This window comes from Anas acuta, chromosome 1 (assembly GCF_963932015.1).
Source record: "Anas acuta chromosome 1, bAnaAcu1.1, whole genome shotgun sequence".
In the NCBI taxonomy this organism is placed as follows: domain Eukaryota; kingdom Metazoa; phylum Chordata; class Aves; order Anseriformes; family Anatidae; genus Anas; species Anas acuta.
Window position 1 is genome coordinate 127,994,098 of NC_088979.1, and position 25,274 is coordinate 128,019,371.

Below are 25,274 nucleotides of genomic sequence, written 5' to 3' on the forward strand. Positions count from 1 at the left end.
AAAAGCTAGGGTTAGACCTCTTACAGCTCTTCAACTCTATTATGGTCTAGCAGTTTCAGGGCAGTGAAAATCACTGCAGCCAAGGGTCATTTGGGAAGCCGCAGCCAAGGATCATTTAGGAAGGAACTGGCAAAATAGGACAAAATAAACACTATCTGCACCTACCCCAGGCAGCTCTCTAGGGTAAGAAAGGTAGGAGTGTAGTAATGGTAGTAAAAACTCTAGACTACTGTCCAGAGGCTACTGTCAGCTCCAAATCCACTTATGGCTATTCCATAGGCTGGATGGAATAAACATTAAAGTAACATCTTGGCTGTAGACCTGTGCGGTGTCAAGAGTTGGACTTGATGATCCTTAAGGGTCCCTTCCAACTCAGGATATTCTATGATTCTATGATTCTATGGGCACCAGGATGTCTTGCTGTGGCTTGGGTTAAAATTGACACTGATCAGCATGTCATATTTAATTTGACTTAGCTTATAATTTACAAGATCTATTTTGATCAAATGATGAATTTTAGTTTCAGGTCACAGTGCATCTTCACTGGGCTGGGCAGAGCTTCACTCTGGGTGAAGTCATGTTGGAATCAGCAGGCACTTCCCAGATAAGGGGCTATTCGAAAACATGCACCCAGTGGCTGTTTGCAGTGCAGCATCATTATATAAGCCTTTAAAAGCAGCAGTATCCAGCTGGCTTTCCCACCACCCCTTTCTGCCTGGTGCAGGCACTCCTATTTCTTACAAGGTTGTCCAGAGCTGGACCTAGGCACACACCTTGTAGGTACTATCCTGCTGTAACATCGAGACTTTACAGGGCTGAAACTCAGCCGTGTGTCTCATCTATTTGTTCATCTCCATTTTCCTTTTTGTCCCAGCATTTACTGGTTTTGCTTCCAGTTTAATGGCATTATTGGGTGGCAGTGTCAGAAAGTGCTTAAGAGTACACTGATAAACAAAGCAAGCAAAACACAAATGTAATTAAAAAATGCCCTGTGCATTAGCCATACAAACAGCGGGGTTCTGGGTGGATCTTAACGACAAACTTTAATGCTGCTTACAGGGCCGGGGCAATGTTGATAAAACAAAGAAAGAGATGGTGATTTATAAAGGTTATAGGCGATGCCATGGCAGTACTGTGATTATTTTTTTAACAGTGTAAAAGTAACAGGCATTGATACTTAATCAGTACTGCTGTATTAGTCAACTGCCCTTTCTCTGCTCTCTTTGCGCAGGTTCTTTTGTGTGTCCATTTTCCCTCCCACTGGTGCTGCTTGAACAACAAAAAATGCTGGGGCAGGACGTTGGGGCAAGCTAAGTGAAAGGGGTCTGTTGGCCAGGTGAGGTGTTATGTAGGAGCCTTATTGCTCAGGGACCTAAAAGAGGTTGAGGGTCCTGGAAATACTCTGTACCACAGATGACACAGCAAGAAGGAGTATGCCAGGGTGGGCTCTCCAACCAGCACCGCCCTCAATTCCTTTATTTAAAAAATAAAAAAAAATTAAAAATGCATTGCAGCACTTGATGGTGTCTTGACATAAAAAGCATTAGGGTTTTGCTTAGTAAAAAACAGAGAAAGAGAGAAATACAATAGAATCAATAAAGGGGGAAGATCCTTAAAAACAAAAAAAATAGTGAATAGTAATTGCCAAAAAATAAAATAAAATTTAAATCTCTCTTGAGAGTTTAACAGAATTTGTCAGCATTATGAGGACCAGGAAGATTGCCTTCTTGCCTGTTCGATGATTGCTGCCCTATTACTCTGCGCTTAAGCTTATTTTTGAGCCCCTTTGAAGGATGTTCCTACCCCTGGTTGAAGGGCAAGTCAGGTGTCCTACCTGATGTTGGGTCAGGTGTTTGCAAAATGCCTGAAGGAAAGGTGAAAAATAGGATTTCCTGTTGCTGAAAGAGGTGAGAAACAGCAGGTAGGCTCCTTGTCCACAGCGCGCAGCCCCAGGAAGCTCTGTGGTCTGGAAGTACTTGCTTCCTTTCAGGACAAGTGTCATAGCTACCTCTCTAGGCTTTCTGCCTTCATGTGACTCAATCCAAAATCTAGTCTAGTGATTTCTGTTTGTGACTGCAGAAGGTCCCCAGTCCTTGGGGCTGAGAGCCAAGCAGCCTGGACTATTGCTTTGAGCCATAGGCACTGCTGTTGGACTGCCTGTCACACAACAGTACCTGTTTTACTGAGCTTGCAGGAGCAAATTCTTTGTCCAACTCTTGTCTCTAATGAGGCAGAACAGGAGTGACTCTGGCTCTGGGTTCCTCTTTGTACTAGCTGTCAGGACACAGCATTATGTTCATATTTGAGTGACATAATTTTATTAAATTATCACTCATAGAGACTCTTTCCAAGGATCTTTTGAACCTTATGTCTCCAAATCTGGAGGAATATCTTTTACAGCAAGATGACATATTTGGTTAAATAAATCCAAACGCTCCCATAGGATCATTTCTTTGCTTATGGCTGCAGCTTGCTACACCCTCTATACATGCTTGTGGGCCCATCAGAAGGACCACATTAAAATCCTTCATCATCCTTAAAGTAAAGGCTATTTGTTAGTACAGTTAAGCTTACCAAATTGTATTATAGAGCTGTGTTACAACTACTTGTGCTGCTAAAACTGAGGAAGGGGCAATATGTGGCATACAGGCAGAAATCAGCACATTGGTGGGATTTATAGGGGGACAAGACTGAATATGGGGACATATTCTTGTCCCCAGGTCCATTCAGTGTCACAATAATTACCTTAACAAAAGTGACCCAAAATAAGACTGGAGCTTTGAGTTCAGGGAGTGCTGTTAATACCACTGGCAGTAGGAATTCTTTAGAGACCATGATTCAAGCATTTCTGCCCTGAGATAAAGGCAAGGATGTAATTGTGTGCTCTAAGTTAATTTCACATCTAAGCCATTAGGGAAAACAACAACAAAAAATACCGATAAGAAACAGACCACTGTTATTAAAGACATCTTGAAAATCAGGTTGTTGACAGAGATGGTGCCTGTGTGTTGTTTCAAAAGCTTGGGACTAGTTGTTTCTCATTTTGTAAAATATATGCAGGGTCTGAAAAGCACAAGTTAGTGGTATCTCCTTTTTAGTGACATCATCCTTTTAGTGGTACCCTCCTTTTTAGTGTCCAGACAAGTAATTTGAAAAGAATCTGAAGTACTGCAGTTGATGCTTTCTGAGTCATGTTAGGAAAGAAAACGGAGCTTCGAATGGGATTTTTGAGTTCTTCCTTCACTCTCTGACCAGCACAGCTTAAATGCTCAGAAACTGTAGAAAGAGAATGAGAGAAGTGGATCAAGACTTATAGCTTTCTCCTGTTGTTTTGCCCCTGTCTATCTATAAAGGGAAGTGACATGCCAGAGATCCTGCTTTCCTCCTTCCTCTGCTGTTCTTTACAACGATTAACACTATTTAAGCTACTATGAAAAACACTCACTCTCTCCTAACCAAAACCAATACAAAAAACTATGTTGTGTTTCTGCAGCTAGTCATGGCTCATAAGGGAAAGTCTCTACTTTACTGTTAATCATGCAGGGAAACATTTAGCCTTCTTTGTGCTAATAGGATCTTTCTAGGAAAACACAAATGTGAATGAACAAGCTGGTGCTACCCAAGTAACCTGCTGACTCAGGTCCATCACTCTGGTTTTATGCGTTAAAGGCAAATCAGTGCAACATACTTAGTTGTGAGGTTCTGATGATCAGTTTAAGTTCTGAGATACAGAATCTGGCAGTTTCTGGAACTTATATAGACGTGTTAATCTAATTGTCCAAGAAATTTTCATCTGATAATTTTCTATTTGTGTGTTTGTGTTTTTTTTTTTGTTTTTTTTTTTTTTTTTTTTTCTACCTTGTATTGTTTTCTTCACTTAAAAGTGCTTCAAAATATGTGAACAACTGATCTAAGCAACACTGTGGGTATGGGTGCGTACATATGAATGCTCTGGCAACTACTTAGAGGTAGCCACAATTAGCAATTCTGTCCATAATTACCCCTGCAGATAAAATATTGTATTTTTCCATGTTCACTGATGGAGGAGTATTTTTCAATCAGTCTGGTTTAATTACTTTATTTACTTTTGGGTTTCATGTTTTTTTCAGGCTTCAGACTTGGTTATCATTCCAGCTACGACTTTCAAGGAAAAACCAGACCCCAATGGTCTGGTATTTGGAACTGTCTTCACTGATAATATGTTGACGATTGAATGGTCTTTGGCATCAGGATGGGAGAAACCTTTTATTAAACCACTTGAGAACCTCTCATTGCATCCAGCCTCTTCATCTTTGCATTATGCTATAGAAGTGAGTACCCAAATCCCTTTGGAAACCACTTTTTTTTTTTTTTTTTTTTTTTTTAGTTTCTGAAACTGTAGCTTTCTAATACATGAACTATTACTGCCTTAGTGTTGAGTTACATTTTGATCTGATAACTGATGCCCTTTCAGAATAATTTCCTATTTATAGCCAGGGGTGTGCTTATGTTTGTATAATTCAGAACCAGCTGTGGTCAGTGGATTCCAGCCCACTTAACTTCTTAGCCTAATGAAGGTGAACTCTTTCCTGTATGGTGACAAATTCATGTGAGAAATTCATTCTAGGTCACTGACAGGGGATCAGTGCAATTGCTGTCATTGATGTGACTTAATGAAGCCCTGGATACAACTGTGTGAGATTCCAAGAGTAACTTTAATTTGAGGACTGAACACACACTTTGTGAAATTTTAAGCTGTTTTAAAGGCTCATAGCTTGGATTGCAGGATAGACTAGACAGATGGTTTTTTGTACATCCAAACTGGTCTAGAGAACTCTAAACAAGTTCTGAGACATCTGGCATATAGAAGTGTATTGACGCAGAGAATACTCGGCAAGGAACTTTGGAAAGTGAAATGTTAAGTCGGAAACCAGCGTGGTTAATAGTTTCCGTGCTTAGGTACTTACCGTCTAAAGCTGCCTTTTGCACCTCCAGGGCAGTTTCAGCACTACTCACATCTGTGTGAGAGCTTTGGTAGGGTGCACTGAGCTACCTGGGAGCATACAGGAGAAATGGAAGCCTGCTTCTCCTCCCATCTCTGTGTAGGTGGGAGTCTGGGAGTCTCTCCACTGAAGTTAGTGGAGTTTCTCGTGCTTCTTTTATTATTCTTTTTTTCTTTCTTTTTTTCTTTCCTTTTTTTTTTTTTAATCTGCTAGTAAAAGGAAAGGTTTGAGCTTTTCCCTGCTTGTTGTCCCTGTGCTCCTCCCTTCACCATTTTTTTTTTTGTGCTTGCTGTTTTTTCCCACCTAGTTCCCAAAGTTCCTGTGTAAATTACAACCGGCCCCTGTGACTAATGCTGCAGCTCTTGATCTGCCCAAGGAGTAAGAAACCACGCTGGAGTCCCAAATCTATATTTTACTCTTAGTAGCATATTGCTTTAATGCTTGGCCTCTGGCCCAGTTTGAAGTCATTGCTAATATGAATATGCTCTTATTTTTTTTTCCATTTTTTTTTTTTTATTCTTTTACCCTTACTGCATCACGTTTCCTCTAGCCAAGAGGACAGACAGAGGAGAATCTGGTGCCAATGCTGTGGCTCAATGAATACACAGTGGGTATAAAAAAAAAATGATGAATTTGGCATTCCCTCCCCTTTCTCCTTGCCCTTCATGATGCAGTGTGATTGTCTGGATCTGTTGAACTCCAGATCCAGTTCCTGTGATGTACAGATATCAGATAATATTGTTTGCACACCACTGTAGTAACCAACCATCAAGCAACCTATGGTGCAGTTGCTCTCATTCAAGATGGGCATTTCTGGAATACATCACTATCTCCCTTTTTAATAAGTGAGAGGTTTTGCTGAGCTCTTGAAGGTTAAAAGTATTTTGGAACAAAAGATTTAACAGCTTGAGAACGCTTTGTGTTTCAGTAATGATGAGATTCTTTTTTCTCTCAAACCATTGATCAAATCTTAGTAGTAACATTCCTTCCTTTTCCCTCTCATTAAAAGTTCGGTGAATGTCTTTGGAAGAAGGGTGGGGGGGGGAAAACTGTTCTGTGATAAGAACTTGTAGCATTACAGAAATGTGGTATTAGAAACTGATTCAATAAAAATCATATAAAAGTATCAACCATTACACCAGCTATGCCATTAGTGTTTTGTTTTGTTTTTTTTTTTTCCTTTTCCTTGTAGCTACAATGTCTATCTTAGGAACAGTTTGTTTGTTTTGTTTTGTTTTGTTGGTTTTGTTTTACTATCTGTGCACAAAGTTTTTAGTAAGGTTTGTATTGCCATAGGAATAAGTTATATTTTGAAATTAAAAAGTTCTGGGTTCTAATTCTGGTTCTCCTGCATAATTTGTGTGTGGCCTAAGGAAAACTGCCAGGATTCCTGCAACCCAGTTTCAACACAATTAAAATTTGTCATGTGGAAAGACCTAACTCTGTCTGGACTGTACAAAAGCTTTCTAAACATTACATTTCACTGATCCTTATGGGAAAGTATTGTAGAATGTAATAATAATGAAGCCTCAAGTATTATATTAAAATTACTTACACACAAATGTAAGAATCTTTTTCCGTAATCAAAAAATTGCATATATAGCCTTCAACCATTTAGAATGAATTTGCAGGCATTTTTGGGGAAGGCGTTAGGAAGAAGTCTGAGGACACTGATAAAAGTGATGCAGTTACAGTCATGGAACTTCAAGTAAAACTTAAAGTACAAATAAATGCTTCAGAAAATAATTTATAAAAATTGGAACAAAGTAAGCATGAATGAACATTTAATACTTAATCTAAACAATAATTTAACATATGTACATGTATATATTAATATGTTTATGTAATACATGTATTATCTACCTATAACTGAAACTGGAAATTATCAAACTGTAACTGCAAATAACTATGGATGTTTTGTGGGCATAAGTTTTTTTTATTATTTTTTATTTTTGCTGTAGTTAGAGGACCGTGTAGAGTATTCCGCTGAGAGGGCAGGGTGGGATAAGAGTTTCTGGTAAATTTATTGTCAGCATGTCAGCCATGTTTTGCAGTTTGATGGGACAATTCTGACAAATTTAAGCAGATAGAACATTTGCATACGTTATTCCTCTAGTGTGAAGCTGATGCACCTGTCTCACGTGCTAACTAACCCCCCTTCTACAGTATAGGAGCAGATGGGAGACATGAGTGACCAAGATTTTGCTATGACTACAGCATGAACTGCAACAGACTTCCCTTAATTACTTTATCAAACTCTTCTTTCCAAAATCTGTTTTGGACAGAGCCCTTATAAAGATTAGAATATATCATTGAATTCAATGGGTCTTTTTCATAAGGGAGAGTACTGTTTTGGCTAAGCCTTAAATATCAGTCATAATGTAAGGGAGTAGTTAAGTCAAACACATGCTACAAATTTTAATTGTTGTAACCAAATTATGAGAAGAACATTTATCAGTAAGTTCCCTGACAGAGAAAGATGTATCAGAAGCACAGACAAGTCATCTTTGTAATATAAACTTTGTAATACTATACCTCACAGGAGTGTGTTGCAAGGATTAATTAGTTAGCATTTATGCTTTGAGTATTGTGAGCAGGAAAGTGAAGTTATTTCATTTCCAAAAGGCATGTTCTACTTTTGCACAGATCATCATGGGATAGCATGCCTCAAGTAACATCCAACTTCTTTTTCTTCCTTTTTGGCTTGGTAGTTGTTTGAAGGAATGAAGGCTTACCGAGGAGTAGATGGCAAAATCCGCCTGTTCCGGCCAAGCCTCAACATGGACAGGATGGCACGATCAGCAAGACGAACAACTCTGCCAGTACGTAGCCAAGACATCTTACTCTCCTTAAGTCAGAGCGTATTTTTATTTTCAGAGTGCAAATCTCTGAAACATTATGGTAATGTAACATTTATCAAGTATGCTAACTCTTGAATCGTTCTGTTAAACTCTAAGAGATCCTGTTCTGTGAATGGTTAGGAGTTATTTTTTCTGTTAAATCAAAGCAGTGTTTTCCTTTCTGCATTGTGTCCCTACTGCCTCAGGTGTGCACAATCTATTTCTGAGAGATGAGCACTGCTCTGTAGGCATGCGGACAACTTCTGTTTGCATGCAGACAGCTGATTAAATTACTCTGTTGCTAGTGTTCTTGCTTTTTACCTCAGTTAAATCCTTTGACCTCTGAGTACCTTCACTTTTGGTTTTGCTAGAAATTCATGCTGCTTTTAAGCAGTTGTATATTGGCCAATGAATTTCCTCCCATGCTTATTAGCTTTGCAGTAAAAATGGGAGACTTGGTGCGCCCTTTGGATCTCTAATCCAAATCTCTTCTGCAGAAGAGATGTTGCCGAAGCTCACAGCATGCCCTCGGAAGTGAGAGGGTTGGCTGCACAGGGAGTTCTTTCCATGTGCTTTGAAGGCAAGAAAGGTCAATAGCTCCTTTTTCCTAACTCAGGAGGATGCTTTGTAGCAGCAGGAGGGCATTTGGGATAACAAATAAGAAGGCACAGAGGCAAAGACTGTGGGATCTTAAATGGGATCTTTAAGAAATGAATTCAAGGAAGTCCTATGAAACCCAATGGGCTGAGGAAATGTTCCCCTTAACATATGGATCTGTAAGGACTACAGGTTGTTCAGGTTATATTTCTCTGTTTTCTTTTCTCCCTTTGTTTTTCCTTCCCAGAGTTTTGACCAGAACGAGCTGTTGGAGTGCATCCGGAAACTTGTGGAAGTAGAAAAGGAGTGGGTCCCATACTCAACTGCTGCCAGCCTGTATATCCGTCCTACCTTAATCGGAACTGAGGTTTTAAACTTTCTTTTTCATTCCTAATTTTTATGTATTTAAGCACAAAGCAAAATCCTTCATCCATAAAGGCAAATATGCATCCATTGGTAGGCAACGGTATTACATTTCAGGGACAACTTGTTTTTGTGTTCTTTACCTCTGTGTTAGTCACCTGTAGCTCTACTTCACAAATTTATGTTGACCACACCACCATCTAGTGGATATACTGAGTCAGATCACAGAAAGTAAAGTGAATCATCTGTTCTAAGCAATTACAGTAAAACCTAAATTCTATTTGTTTTTGTATTTTAAGTATAAATGCCTTTTATATGGTAATGTATGCCTTTAAAATATTAACAATCAGGGGAATATGAGAGTACAGAAGTTAGAAGCAGGAAGTGTATTTTAATTAATACTTTTTAACTTTTTTTTTTTTTTTTTTTTTTTTTAGCAGCAGCAAGAGAGCAAGCTAGAGTGGTAGATCATAGTACAAAGAAACTAAAGAACTTGTGGTTCCCAACTAGACAAGTCACTTTTCTGCAATATTCATATCCTTATGTAGCTAGCATACGTGAGCACCATACACACATGTTTTAGGACTTCATTAACTTAAAGTCTGTAAACTAGTTGCAGATTTTGGGGATGGAAGGATCACCACTCAGCAACCATAAAGTGTTAATATTAAGAGTTTTTTCTCATTCATTTTTTGGAAATTCTGTTGAGATTTGTTTCAAGGTACACAACATATCTGGCCTTTCCACAATATCATGTGTTGTCCCTGAGTTGCAAGTCCTGTTGACCTTTTTTGAATCAGCCCAGTTCGAAAACCCACTCACCATTATATTTTGAATAATTGTGTAAGAATGATGAAAAATACCAAGACCTAAATTATTTAATGTTTATTTTGTTAAAAGTTTTGCTGAAAGAGTAAGGTGGACAGAAATCAAAAGCATCCTCTTTGCACCTGAGGAAGACTCTTGTGAAGTTTCCAGTAGTTCCATGTTTACCTTTTCATTTCCCCCCGTACTTCCCAGTCTAGCTTCATGTGCTTTGTGCACAGTATTTTGCTTAAAACTTTAGTCCAAGTCTTCTTCTTTAGAAGAATTTAGTTCAATAACTACTACTAGTAGTTGTGGAGACTTAACATTAGAACCCAAGGATGAGCTTGTTCTTTTTAGGGGACTAGTTCCTGTGAGTGGAGAGGAAATAGTAGCCCAAACAGCTGCCTGTAAGATCCCAAGAACTGCATATGGTCCAGAGTCTCCAGAGGTCCCTTCCAACCTCAACTGTTTTGTGATCACTCTAAAGCTTTGCAAAGTATCATATATATAAGCAGAGTCTTCAGCTGCAGAATTCAGACCTTGACCAGTATCAGGCTTTTCACCTCTGTCTTCAGGTGTTGAAAGTGATGACTTGAAGCATGAGAAGCCATCTGTAGGGGAAAAAGTAATACATTCCATGTTATTTTCTGTCCTGCTGTGTGAATCATTTCCAGTAGACAAATCATTTGAGATTGTCACAGAGACAGCACCTGACTCTACCAATGACAGTTCTAATTGTCATTGGCTAATTCTCATCACTAATACAGCTGACAGTGGTTTTTCCACCATTGATATTGCTCATGGTGGTCCTTGCCTCCCCAGAAGGTTTTGCAGGCTACTGCTCTAATTAATTCATATAATTATATAGTGTTTTCTTGAGGTAGTTTCTGAATTCTCAAAAGCTTGAGATTATGTGAGAAGATAAAAATAATATTTAGACAAATAAAAGAGCTGTAAATGAGTGGTGACTGTACATAAAACTAGTGTTGTCATGTTGCTTAGGATGGGGGAGGAAGTTATATAAGTATTTCCTCTTCATTGCAGAACTTCGCATTTTTAGGTAAAAGCACTCCACTGCTACAGTTTCTCTGTACACAGTGTTTCAGAAGCTAATTGTGCATTTGATGTTCGGAGTGAAGTAAACCTGTAACTTTACTTGTTTACATTCCTTATTTTCAGCCTTCTCTTGGAGTGAAGAAGCCAACTAAAGCCCTACTGTATGTCATACTGAGCCCTGTGGGCCCTTACTTTGCAAGTGGAAGCTTTAGTCCAATATCATTATGGGCAGATCCCAAATATGTAAGAGCCTGGAAAGGAGGAACAGGGGACTGCAAACTGGGAGGGTAAGAAAACCTGATTCTGCATTTGTATGGAATCTATCTCCACATACTTCACAAAGGAGATGCGTTTTTTAGTGAAGTGTCTAATCTAGCAGAAGTAGAGGTATTGGATGTAGCAGTTAAGCAAACAATATACTATGACAAAGACTTCAAAGCAGTCTTTTATGAATATTACCTATACAATTCAGTTGTGTATTTTTGTTTAGATACTACAGTCAAGTGGGCTACAGGGAGAGACAATTTTTACAGCCTCTCAGGCTGAGGAACTGGACCTGGAAGGTGTCCATGTAGTACTTTGGCTCTTTTCCCTTGCAGAAGTTGACACTGAAGATATCACTTCTGTGATGCAGCTTTCAGTATAGTGGTCCACTGCCAACCGGGCAGTGAGCAGCACTGACTGCTGACCTTCATCCTTGGCAGACTGTCCTGACAAGCCATCTGCAGTTAGCTAGGGAAGTATGGGTGTTTCTGGAAAAGCATGAGGCAATTAGCTGTGTATATGTGTCCGTGGTCTGGCAGTTTTCTGCTGAACTAGGCCAAAGTGCCACTTAAGTAGAAACATAATTATTTATGTTCACATACTTGAGTTGTCAGAATTAAGCTGCTTAGGACTTGACTGGGGCAAGCAACTGGGATGTGGCTAAATAAATGATTTAATTGTGCAAAAGTGGTCTTTGGTTTAAGCAAGGCTTTTTGTATTTACCTGAGAGTTTCTTTTCTAGGCAGGAAGTTAGTAGCTGTCAAGTGCTGCTCAGCTGAGCTACTAGAATAATCAATTGGCAAGAAAAGAGCTTTTCTACCTTTGGTCTGATGCTCTGAGATTTTGATCTCCTACTTGTTGCTTTTTGTTGAGTTTGAGAAATATTTTGTTTCCTCTGCATTCTTTAATTTCCTGTTAAAAAGAGAATACTCTGGAGTCACTGTTGACTTGATTTACAATGGTGGCCCAGAGCTGAGATCTGAATTCCAGTGCAGTCTGCACTTTGGACCTGCTGACTTGGGGGTTTGATGGTTATTGAACATGAGAAGTGAAAGGGTTTTTTTTAGTTGGTGTTTTTTTTTTTTTTTTAAAGCATTTTTGTTGTTGTTCTGGTTGTTTTGTTTTGTTTTCCTCCCAGAGCAGCTACAGGGTGAACATAAATTATGTAGTTAAGTTCATCCTGTAGGCAGCATTTTTGGAAAACACTTGCCCCTCAAGGACATGAAATTCATCAAGGCTAATCTGTGGCTCCTAGAGCTACTAAAAAAAAATAAGTTCACAGAATCACAGAACTGTAGGGTTTGGAAGGCACCTCCAGAGATCATCAGGTCCAACCCTCCTGCCAAAGCAGGTTCCCTAGAGGAGGTTGCCCAGGTAGGTGTCCAGATGGGCCTTGAATATCTCCAGAGAAGGAGACTGCACAACCTCCCGGGGCAGCCTGTTCCAGTGCTCCGTCACCCTCACCATGAAGAAGTTCTTTCACATGTTGGTGTAGAACTCTCCATGATCCATTTTTTGACCATTTCCCCCTGTCCTGTCCCCACTGGAAAGAGATTGACCATATCCTTCTGTCTCCCACACTTAAGATATTTGTAAACATTAATAAGATCCCCTCTCAGTCTTCTTTTCTCAAGGCTGAACAGACCCAGGTCTCTCAGTCTTTCCTCATAGGGAAGATGCTCTAGGTCCCGTATCATCTTTGTGTCCATCCACTGGACTCTTTCCAGGAGATTCCTGTCTTTTTTTTTGTACTGGGTAGCCCATAACTGGACACAGTACTCCAGGTGAGACCTGACCAGGGCAGAGTAGAGGGGGAGGATCACCTCTCTTGACCTGCTGACCACACTCCTTTTAATGCACGCTAGGATCCCATTGGCCTTCTTGGCCACCAGAGCTCACTGCTGGCTCATGGTCAACCTGTCATCCACCAGGACCCCTAAGTCTTTCTCTGCAGAGCTCCTCTCCAGTAGGTCATCCCCCAGTCTGTACTGATACATGTCGTTGTTCATTCCCAGGTGCAGGACTCTACACTTGCTCATGTTAAACTAGTTCTGTGAATGCAAACTAGTAACAAGAACTTGTAAACTAGTTCTTGTTAAACTAGTTCTGTGAAAGTTTTTTACTAGAAAAGAAATAGCTTACCTCTGAAGGTTCTGTATTCCAAGAGGTCTAACTACTCATCTGTTCACTTGACATATATAAGATTAGGTGGATAGTTTTGGTTTTGCCTTTTTTAAACCATGATCTGGATGAGAATTATTGCATCTGTCCAGGATTCCAGCTGCTAAATAAAGATGAATTCTTTACTAAGGTGTCTAATTGCAGTGATTAGAATATCCAGAAAATGAAACAAGAATTAATTCTGAGAAAATTTGGATGGATATGTTTGAGCTGTTGATGCTACTTAGCCCTTCAAAATTTGAGGGCTGTAGATACAAAATGATCTAGTAAAAAGCAAACAAACAAACAAATAAACAGTGAAGTACTTCTAATGGAAAATGAGCCCTTTGCAATAAAGGACATGGGCACTGAACCTTGCACAGAAATAAGAAAATACCCAGTGAGATACTCATATGTTTGCTCTTTCTTTTTTGTTTCTGAAAGGAATTATGGTTCTTCTATTTATGCCCAGCAAGAAGCCCTGGAGTTAGGCTGCCAGCAGGTTCTGTGGCTCTATGGAGAAGATCACCAAATAACCGAAGTTGGAACAATGAATCTGTTTCTATACTGGATAAATGAAGATGGAGGTATAGTGACACACAACATGAAAACTATGAGAGTAGACAGTTGGGATCATAAGGCAGGTATTCATATTCTATGTACAAGTCTTCTAGAAGCTATTTGGACCCCCCAAAATGCCAGCCATCATCCACTTCATCATCTTAGTGGGATAGTGACCTCCTTCTATAATCCACAAAATGATTGTTAGAGTGCCAATCATAAACTTTTTAATGAAATGACTTAACAAAGGGAATGTCTATTCCCTTCTGAGAACTGATAGGTGAGTCCTACCATTATGAAAGAGGAGATTCCAGAGCAGCCATGAGCAATGCCTAACAACATACTTAAACAGCGGAACCTTCCACATGCTCAGAAGGACAGAGTCTAGTCACGTATGGGTAGCATAGCAGATTTGCTGTCAGTTTTAACTGTGTTCTTTATCCTGGAGATGTGTCAGAAACAATGCACACATACTAAAACCACATGGGTTTTTCCCATCATCACTTTCCAGCAAGTCACATGTTTCAGAAGCATGGCCAAAAGTGCTTCAGCATCTAGCTGATAAAGCACTTAGCTCTTTCTTTGAAGAATTTGAATGTCCAATGGAGGCAGACAGAAATGTGTCAGTCAGCATTCTATGTCACTGGTGTTCAAATGATACTTTCAAGATATGCTAATCTTAAAACAGTTTTTAACTTTTTGCATCTACACCTCTGAGTAATGTACATGTTGCTTCGAAAACTATCTAGTTAATAAGCAGACATCTATTTAGACATCTTGGAAACACCCACTGGGCATGCAAGTATTCAGTGCTTAAGAACAAATAGTTGCACCTGACTACTGGCTTAGAAGACCACATAAGTTTGAGTCCTTAGAAGAACGAGCCAGCATATATGGTGGTGAATGGAAGGACACCTCTTGATTTTCATGAGTGCTGGTCCTCCATGAAAATTGTCACTGAATTTTTGCATGGCAGCATATGCAGGTTTAGACTCTGATTTAGTCATAGTGCTGTAGGTATCCTTGAAAACTGACATTTTTCTGACAGTGCTCACCTGCAGTATAGAGACAGCTTTGGATAATGTATTGTAATGGGAATCCAGCTACTTGATTCCCATCTCCAGTTTCATTACTTGTTTTTCTGCAAAATCTTTACCATTTCTGAAGGACTGAAATGATGTTTTCTCATTGTTGAATGAGTCTGTGAAGTCTTGTGGATGAAACTGTAAATAAGAGCAATCTCATTATAACAGCAGTGGACTTGTCAGTGTAGTTAGATAGCTGAATTCACGCCTTTTGTAACTTCACTAGAGAGACATGAAAATAGATTTTGGCTCATTTTGTCCAGGGAAGGGACAGTGAAGGGGGGAGATAATTAGAATTCAATGTTCTCATTGTACTTAAACCAGGAATATGCTGGAATTATCCAGCTGCAGCACCGTACTGTTCCAAAGATCTGCCAATCACTGTATTACCAGTGCACCGCTGAATAGTACCATTGTGAGGTGGCCGTAGCAAACAACTTGTAATTCATGCCACCCAGGCTAACTGTGTACTGGCAAACCTGCCATTTCACACAACGTGGTCATTAGCATCATTGGAGCACTTTTCTGTCTTCTACTGTGTTGATTAATGCTTAATTTATGATATCTTTAGTTGAAAATGACTCTTGCTGCCAATATGAGCCATCCTATACCTGCCTTATAGCTTTACATAGTGATTTTAAGTGTCTGCTATTATTTTCTCTCACTTCACAACAGATACTTAGGCTGTATTTTTGTTTTGTTATGCAAATTCTGCAGCTGAGAGAGAGTGATCTAACACAAAAAAAAAAAAAAAAAAAAAAAAAAAAAAAGTGAGGCAAAAATTGCAAATCATCATCAAAAGGAAAATGCCCCTGTTTGTGTGTTAAGAGGTCACTGCAGGATAGTCTGAATGTGTTCTACATGGTGTGTAACAAACCAAGGACCCAGCTCAGTAAAGCCCCCTCTAAAGAACATCCATGCTTCCAATGACAGCAGGCGTTTTTTGTAAGCCTTTGCTATATATTCTCAATTACAACATTGTTACTAAATATGACACATTGTCTTGGGTAGTGAGGGAGCCTGGAAAAATGTCTCATTTGTAACATTGTGGAGGAAACTGTAGGAAATTAAGTAATTTTTTGTAAAATAATATGACATCCTCTATGCTACTTTTGTGTTCCCCCTGTTCCTCTGGTTGAGGCTTGTGATATGACCAAATCTGGATCACCACTGTTGCATAGATAAGGGAGCGTGATATTCCATTTGTCAAAAACTATTTATAGTTTTATGTTCACAAAATGAAAATTTTGGTCACCCTGCTGAACTGTCCACGTGCCTCTTCAGAGTACATAATATTCCCAAGAGGCTGTTAACACTAAAGCTCTTATTTCCTTGAATAATCTTTTTTCTTCTTCCTAGAACATAAGCTTGACTTTCTGGAAAACCTTGAAATTTAAACGTAATGTCCAACCTGAAGGTTGCTAACTATGAAATCTGTACACATTTGCCAAAAATTCAGTTTCTTAAGAAAATGGGAATTAATAATACCCACTTCAAAACACCATACATAGGGTTAAATATTTTAAAGGACTTACTGGAACACTCAGGTAAAATAACATGCAAGCTTGATTACTGTTCTGTAAGTGGAGAATTATTTCTGCTGTGGGAGCAAGTAGACTTCTAACAGAGTAATTATTGTACCTTCTGTTCTAATAGGAGTTCATAGCAAAAGCATGGAGGGAAGAGCAGCATGAATGACACAGCAGACAAAGAGAAAGAGAGAAGTAATTGAGGAAAGGAAATCAGCAGAGATGAAAAGGTAGAATGATTGCATGAGGCGAGAGTAGAAGAAAAGCCTGAGGGAAATAAGGAGAAGAAAGAAATAGAAAGGTCCAGAACAAACTTGGAGCAAAAGTCAGCCATTCACATCCATGAAATCAGGGTTCACTGGGTTATCATTGACTCCGAAGTTCCCTTTATATAGGTAAATCATTTGGTAAATGATAATTTTGGTAAATTTCTCTGCATTGTTGTTGTCTGACTAGTACTGAAGGCATCCCATGTTTGGAATATTATTTCCTGTATGTTCATAAGTGCAGGTGTATTAAAATTGAAGTTATGTAAAATGCACGACTTCATTTTAAAAATACCTTTAAACTCCCTGTGGGAGTTCCATTGTTATGGCATGCCTATACTATGTCTGGTGCAATGGGTCACTGGACTTAAAGTGCTACTATTATAACAAGTAATAACAGTATTCAAAAGAAGAGAAACCCCAACATTTTTCTTCAAATTATGTTTTTCCATTTTATAAGTGCTATAAATTTTAAGGTTCCTAGCCCACCAGAATAACTCAGAAGGCAAACTGAGCCTGAGCTCACAGCCTGCATACCTGGAGATGGACAATCTGATGTCACATGGAGCCTGCTTTGGCATCAATTCACAGAGAACAAACATTTTGGAATGCCTTATTGTATAGTATTATCAGCTCTGCCAAATATCCGGGGAAGCAAATGTTCTTTAGGTGGCCCTAGGCTGGTAGGCATCATATGTATACTTGACAAAATTATACAGAACAGGTTGTTTGAAACATTATGAGACTCCCATGTCCTGTCTGCTCAGTGCTGGTTGGGGGATGGTCTGACCTGGCATCTTTTCAAAATAGCTCAAATCAATTAATATGCTATGTTGAACTTAAATGGGTTCTGGACAAGATTTGTAGCAAAAGCACCAGAAAGAGAATGTTATAAGGTATGTAGTCACAAACTTTGGTATTAAGGTCCATGTTATTTGAAGCTTTCTGCTAGAGAAAGACTTGTATATGACTGTGTCTGCAGAGTCCATAGCAGGTGGGGTTGAAAATGCACTATCAGCTTCCTACTGTTCAGAATGGAGGTCTGTGGCTCATGGAAAGTTTTCAAGTCCTCTTCTTTTGGTAGCTGTGCCAAAATTAGGATGTGATGAGCATCGTGATTAGGAGTGAAGAACTTTGTATTGTTCTTGACTACACGAGAAAGTAGAGACCACTGCTGTACTTAGGAATCTGGGATAGGTTAGGGAATGGTACTACTGGTGAGTCAAACCAGAGCAGAATGTATATAGCCTATTCTAGGGCAGCTCATTACATGTTTTGAGATGATAGTTTATGTCGATAACATATGTGCATGTGGATCCTCATAAAAGGAATGTGGAAGCATAAGTAGGAAAAAAAATCTATTTATTAAATTAAATAAATCTAGAGCTGGTTGCATTAAAAAAGTAACAGACGTTTCCCAAGAGAATGGACAATGAGTAGCAGATTCAATGAACAATTCCATTTATTATCCTTTGTTCTTCTATTCCACACCAGCTCCCAAAGTCCTGAGGAGGAGAGAGAGCATGCTGTAGTCAGCCTGGAGTTGTGTATGCACTAGCTGCCAGGCAGTGTTTGTGCACACATTATCTGACTGCTGAAAACAGGGTGTTCAGCTGCTAAGTTCAGATTGGTCTCTCTCAATGCAAGGATGAATAGCATGTTTCTGTCTTCTATCCAGCTGCAAATTTGTGTAGGACCTTTAGAGATTTTTTATGGCTGCTCCTTCTTCAAGACTGGTTCCAACAGGCCTAGATTCAGTGATTGCTTGCCATGAAGGGTAAAGGGGCATAATGACAGCATAAAGATGCATATCTTGTTCTTTGATTTGTTCTTACCTAGGTGACAAAAAAACATTATGGTTTGTGGATTTAATGATCTGGATAATATCTATGTATGTTCAACAAAGATAGGGGATCCTCAATGGGAAAAGAAAATGGTTAGAAAAAAAAAAGAAAAAAGAAAAAAGAAAAGAAGAGTATTCCTGAAAGACCCACTGACTGTAAATTTAAGTATTTACCAAGTATGAATCACCACGTATTACTGTTTCATTAGTTAGTGTTGGATGAACATTTATTTTTTTATCTAAGTGGAAAGATCATTAAGGAGGTCTCTTTTCAAAATGAATTTGGCAAGATTTTTACTGCTTTGCTAATTCAGTAAACGAGCTTCAAAATTCCTGGGAAATGTTTCATTGTAGCATTTGGAATACTGAACACCATATTCCTAAATAAGTTAAAGTGGTTCAGGGAGAGTCATGATCTGCCCTGGCATTATTAGGCATGGCTTTCCCTTGTGTCTCTCTAGCCTGAATTTGAAGACAGCTGTTCAGTGGTTCCCAATAACTATTCAGTGAATCCATTATTATGGAATAATGCTGAGGAATAAATCTTACTACTAGCCTTTACCATGTATTTATTCATGTATTAAATGTATTTCTTCCCTGTTCACTCATGTGTAGTCAAAAGGTTTCAAACACTCAACAGTAACGTGTTGGAGTTAAATTTGAGCAGTCTGTGTTCACAAAACTTTGAAAAATGTTGCATCTTACAGGGTAGAGAACATTTCTGATAACATTGAACAAGTTTTTCATTTTTGGTGTTTTTTGATTGTTCTGTTTAATTTCTCTTGTATTTGACAGAAAATGAACTGGCAACCCCACCTTTAGACGGCATCATCCTTCCAGGAGTGACAAGACAGAGCATTTTGGATCTGGCACGCAACTGGGTGAGTGCTTTGACCTTTCCGGTAATGGTTTCAAACATCATGTTATAATACCTACAAAAATATGTATTTCTGCTGTTCAGTATCTGGAAGTTCAACTGGTCTAGTCAAATCCATTAACCTAAATGGGAACTAACAAGCATATTGATTCATAGATTCCTAGCAACTCCATCAGAATACCCAAACCTGTCACATAGAACAATACTGAGCTTGTTAAAGTAGCTCCATATAGTATTTAATATGAAAATTCTCATTAAATCCACCAGTACCAACAACATCAAGCAAGGATAGAAGCAATTACCATGTGTCACCACAAGTATATTTTAGTTATCAGCGCTGTCTGCCTGTCTCTCCACTTATTTCTCATGGTTCCACCCTTACTGCTAATAGCTAGCATGAAGCCTAAAATTAACCCACAATCTTAGTCATCTATCTGCTTACAGATTCCAATTGTGTAATGTACCCATCCCAAGTACCTATCTGGCACTTGAATGGACTAGCTCATATCTTGAAATGCAGGGAACTCTTCACTCTGCCTATACTGTATTTTATTGCACCTTGGGTAAAAATACCATACAGCCAAAGGTTCATTTAGTCTATTTTCCTGTCTCCTCATTTTGCCCAGGGTTATGTTCAGGGAGGAATAACAGGAATAAAGTAGGCATGTGTGATACTTTCCCCTTGGTATTCTCCAAGCTTCCAACTGCCTGTAGTTGAAAAATTTCCTGAAATACAGTTTGTAGTTGAATGTAATGAATAGAGCTAAGCATAATGAAGAGAGCTAAGCACGTGCTTCGTGGGGTATATATGTCACTTGTTGATCTACATTGAACTCTCATGCATCTTTACTCATACTAGTACTACTGTGATCTAGATTAAAACTAGTATAGATACGCACATGCACCTCTCAGACTTGTCTCCTTTACAAGACAGACAGGTATTCCTGGTTGCTAGGGCCTGTCAGTGAGACGTCAGAGTCTCTCTCACCTTAGTGTTCATGAATAATTATGTGCCTTCTACTCTCCCAAAAATTGTTCTCATCTTCCTGTCCTCCATTTACTAACCTGTCTGATACCTTGCTTACATGGTGTCCCTGCCTTTCTCTTGAAATGCTGTCCTTTCCAGAGCTAATCATATTTCTTCGCTCTCTTTTGCACCTCTGTTCCATGTTTAAAAGATTGCATATAAAACAAGGGCTAAACTTTAGTTTGGTCTGATAGGACAATAAAGTCTACATAAAGCCATCACTTGAATAGTACAAAGGTTGATGTTTACTATTGCTCTTTAAAAGCTTCCCCTCAATCAGTTGCTATTTGTTCTTCAACACTTATAGAAGGTAAACTTTTCTCCTTTTTAAAGACTGCTTCCAGTGCGAATTGCTTTATGCATACCTGCAGTACAGTTAATTTTTGTAGGTGACAGTTGCGTGCAGACTGCAATGTAAAATTTCACCAGGTGTTACAGAAAAGTACTGCATCCAACTGGCATTACAGGTGGAATTAATAAAAAGTATTTTGCTTAGGAATTGTCCGAGAGTGGGATGGAAAGTTCTTGTACAAGAGTCATTTTTGTACAAACTTCTGGACTCTAGAGACCATAAGTACTAAGATCCTGTGTCACATAACCCATGACAAATTCTGCTGTATTATTCCCTAATGCAATATTTGGCATTGTGTGCGAAATCAAAGGGAAGTACCATTTAGTCATCAGCATTCTACCTGGCAAATCACCGGCTTCCTTTTTGTTAGAGTCTATCGTGTGATACTATGAGGTTGGAAAAGATCACAAAATCACAGCCAAAACTTAGTTGGTTGCAAATGGGCTAAGTAAAAATACAAGATAGTTCTATCAGAGATGTTTCAACCATGGAAAACAAGCAACAACAAACACCATAATTTGTTAAACTTTTTACAATTTCTGTTTGATTCTTCTTGTGCAGGGAGAATTTAAAGTGTCTGAGCGATACATCACCATGAGTGACCTGACAGCTGCCTTGGAAGAGAACAGAGTGAAGGAGATGTTTGGTGCTGGAACAGCTTGTATTGTATGTCCTATCTCCAAAATTTTGTACAAGGGCAAGGTAAGATTTTTTTTTTTTGCCTCTCCAGAATTTTCTCATAATGAATTGTAGTAAAAAGAAAAACAAAACAATCAAGCAAAACAAAACAAAACAAAAACCACAACCAACACCAAAGAAACCCACAAATGAGGTGGAAAAAGAGTGCTGCCTGAGGCTTGTAGAGAGATGAAGTGGCAGTATGTTATTTGCCAAATGAGTTACTAGTATGTTGTCAGAATAAGGCATTCCCTCTCATCTTTTGTTTGTTTGTTTGTTTGTTTTCTTAGTTAAGAAATTGTACCTTGCCTGTACAATTAACTGTCTGTTTTGGATGGATCTCTTGGAAGGCTTAGATTGGCCTTTGTTCAAAACAGCACAACAGTACAACTAATTTAACTTTTCACTGGCTGAGCAAGCTCTCCTATTAAAACATTACAATTAACCTTACCTACTTTCAAGGAGGACTAGGAAGCTTGATAAATACTTCTTCAAATTCTTGTTGACCCAAAGGGATTTATATTTATATAAAGCTATTATTATGTTATTTTCTCTTTCTCTTCTCTCTCCATCTTATCTCCCTTCCATCTTCTCCAATGCCCCACCCCAACCTTCTTTACTCATTGTTAGCATTTGCACATTCCAACTATGGAGAATGGACCTCAGTTAACAACCCGATTCCTGAATAAGCTGAGTGATATCCAGGTAAGATGTTTGCTCTTCTTTAACCAAATAAAATAGTAAAAAGTGACAATATGAAAACATTGGAAACAAGTATTTTTAATAATGGTGCTATAGGCATAGTATTATGTCTTAGCTTGCTGTGGTTATCTAGCCTTATTTTCTCAAGATGAAAAAAAAAAAAAAACGTTAAATGGATGGAGAGTGGTATACTTCTTCCCTTGATCTTCCAAAATTAATATTGTTGTAAGATATTACTGTTATCCGTAAAAATCCAGCACAGTTGTAACAAGTTTCCCTTTGAAGGGAAAAAATAGATGAAGCATCTTATTAACCACAATCATAAATGAGTATGGACTAATCAATTAAGAGATATGTACAGTAGTAAGCACTCACTAGATACAACAAGCTGATCATCATTTCTGTTTCTCAGTACTTTCCAATCACAAGGCCACCTCTTGTTCTTAAAACAGTTTCTTCCTCTGTGATTTGCTAAATATCACATTCTATATGGAATCTGTGCTTGTCCTGCATGTCTGGGCATGGAAATCAGTATTGTTTCATTTACCATAAATGAGCAGAACATGATGACCCTCCTTATTTTATCTGACTGTTTTATTTTCCTTTTTTTTTTTTTTTTTTTTTAGGGTACTTAATAATGTGGGGGATGGGAATAGGTATTGGTAAGTTGCTAGGCCCTTTATTTTAGATTTGATAGCAGTAGCTGTTTGCCAGTGTTGTCATTTGTCATGATTTTTCATCTGATAGTTACTGCTCTGCATTCTTAGCTTTTTGGCTCAAGGAGGTTCTTAGACTTGCTACTAAAATTTTTATCTTCCTGTCAGTGAACACTGAGTTCTGTTGCAGTACCTAGCAACTGTATGGATCCCTTAAAATAATCAGAACTTCTTAAGACAGATTCCTAAAACTGAATTTTCTGTTTTACAGGCCTTTTACTATTGTGTAGAAATAATCTGACACAGGGTTCTTTTGCTATTCTTCTTTAGTCTTGCTTCTCTACATATTTTTAAAGTTCACAGGTACTGGTCTCCAACATAACCACATTTTTTTTTTTTTACTTTCAAATATTTTCTAAGCCTGGTAGCTCAAATATTGCAGCAAGACCGCTTGACTATTTTTCATTAAAAGGATGACGAGATCCATGTCTTTTATTCCTTAGAATAATATTGAGCATTGCTAGCTCAATAAAGAAGTCCTGATACTGTGTTACTTTTGTGTTGGTGGCGTGGTTAACTTTCATGGAAAGCAAAAAGATGCTCTTCCTGCCACTTTTCTGTTTTTTCAGTTCTGCCAATTATAATGGCTTGTGATCTGTATCTTTCTCTTTAAAGACTAGGACTGACAGCTAGGAAGAAGCATAGGCATCTTTGGTTCTAATTTTTATTATTTGTTGAGGGAAGGGAGAGGCTTAGTACTCTGTGTTCCCAGGTCAATTATATATAATATTTTTATCATCTCAGTACACAAGAAAGGCTACACCATAGATTTTCTCCAGAATCCTACATACCACAGTCCTATTTCATCTTTCTCATCCCTAAGTGCCATCATTGTTGGTGTCCATCAGTTTATTCTTCTTCTTGCCATCTGTCTGGTTTTATGTCAGGGACAAGCTATGGACTGTATAATTTTATTGATATACTTTTTGTTGTGATGTATACTGATCACTGTTCCATAGTGCTCTGCTCTGTTAAAGACATCTTGTTAGTATGTCAGGGATCTTTAACATCTACTATCGTTTGTGTAATTCTTGTGTTATTTTCCGATGCCTACATCGTGCTTCTGAAAGCTAAGTTAGGGCCTTCAACAATGTATGGTCAGTTTGAGTCTCCACAGATCGCTTCTAACTGCATTCATGGAACAGCTCAGCATCGGGAAGAGTTCAGGCCAGTTCTAGCACCTTCTTTTTGAATGTTGTGTGTGAGGTGTTAGGTACTGCTTTAGCCATTTGTATTACAAGACAAGCAGGTCCGTTCTGTAGAAGAATGGATTGTGAAATCCGGAGTTGTTTCAGAAGACTACACTGGAATATGAGTCTTCCTCCCCTGGCCAGTAGATTATGAGTCAAGGCAAATCAAGACAAATTCATCCAGCTTGTTCCCTGAGGTTACCTTCCTTCCTTGCTACCCCTCTCCTCCATGCCCATCGTTAGCTTTCCTTTTTCCCTCAAGGCTCAGGAGGAGGCTGAAAAAGTATGGATTGCTTCTAATCTTTATCTTCTTTGGACCTTTATACATTACAATTATGCATACAGAGTTGAATGTACTTAGCATGTGTTCGTTAGTTGCAAGCCAACAGTAAATCCATCATTCCTAGAATCTGCTGGATTGTTACATAACACATATACTTCTGTGTTTTCTTCCTTCTTTAAAAAAGCCATGGGAGTTCGAATGCTTTATCATTAGAAACATGGTTTTAAAGAGACTCAAGGCTGCCTTCTCTTTAAGAGTCACTCAGCATTTATTGGTTATATTTCTGCACATTCCTACCTATGGAAGTATGAGCTTACATTCAAGTGGACAACAGAGTGTCATAGAGAAAATGATGCTGTAACACACAAAATTGAATATATAATATTCATGAATGTCAAGACATTTTTCAAGCTCTTTCACAGAGATCTTATATATATTCTACCAGAAGGGAAAAAGAAGATCTCTTTGTAGCACCATTGGACTAGCGCTATTATCATTTGAGCAGTCTGAGACTGTTACTCCAACGAATATGCATGTTCTGAAGAATAAAATGCAATGGAAATTACAGCCAGACATAGCTTAAGTCTCTGTACCATTGTGTTGCCTGAATTAAGGCAATGTATCCATTTCATTCTGGACAATGGACATTTGTGAGGTAGTGATAGCTGTCAGTACCAACAGTGTCCTGGATTTGAACCTATGACCAAGAGGTGCAGGGTTCCATATCCAATATCATTATACCGACTCCTTTGAGTACAAAACATCCTTGTTTAATGTTTTCAGATTATTTTGATTATTGTGTTTTCAAGTCTGTTTTCATACTGCTCGTTGTTCTTTTGCAAGTCTTGTGTATTCAACAGGATTTCTCTGGATTTGAACAGCTGTTCAGTGGGAACTAGAGCTAGAGTGACAAATTAGAAACTCATGGGCAGAACTTATTTAATTTCTCACACCAATTGAGAGAGACAGTAGTAGTACTGCAATATACATTTCCCTTCCTGTCACTGAGTGGAAATCATGATTACATAAGGCTGATAAAGATTTTATATAAATAGTTTACAATGTATACAGTAATGGTGTAGTTATGAATGGATTA

General features: G+C 38.5%; 1 protein-coding gene across 2 annotated transcripts in view; it reads left to right on the plus strand.

The window, feature by feature from the left end:
* The window catches only part of BCAT1 (branched chain amino acid transaminase 1), a 66,216-nt gene that overhangs the window by 31,368 nt on the left and 9,574 nt on the right, over window positions 1–25,274 (plus strand). For both annotated transcript variants that reach the window (XM_068654935.1, XM_068654942.1), the window contains 8 exons: window positions 4,110–4,310; window positions 7,694–7,804; window positions 8,667–8,786; window positions 10,769–10,932; window positions 13,514–13,656; window positions 19,149–19,234; window positions 21,171–21,311; window positions 21,918–21,992. In XM_068654935.1, coding sequence (XP_068511036.1) covers window positions 4,110–4,310; window positions 7,694–7,804; window positions 8,667–8,786; window positions 10,769–10,932; window positions 13,514–13,656; window positions 19,149–19,234; window positions 21,171–21,311; window positions 21,918–21,992 — 1,041 coding nt within the window. The remainder of the gene's footprint in view (window positions 1–4,109; window positions 4,311–7,693; window positions 7,805–8,666; window positions 8,787–10,768; window positions 10,933–13,513; window positions 13,657–19,148; window positions 19,235–21,170; window positions 21,312–21,917; window positions 21,993–25,274) is intronic.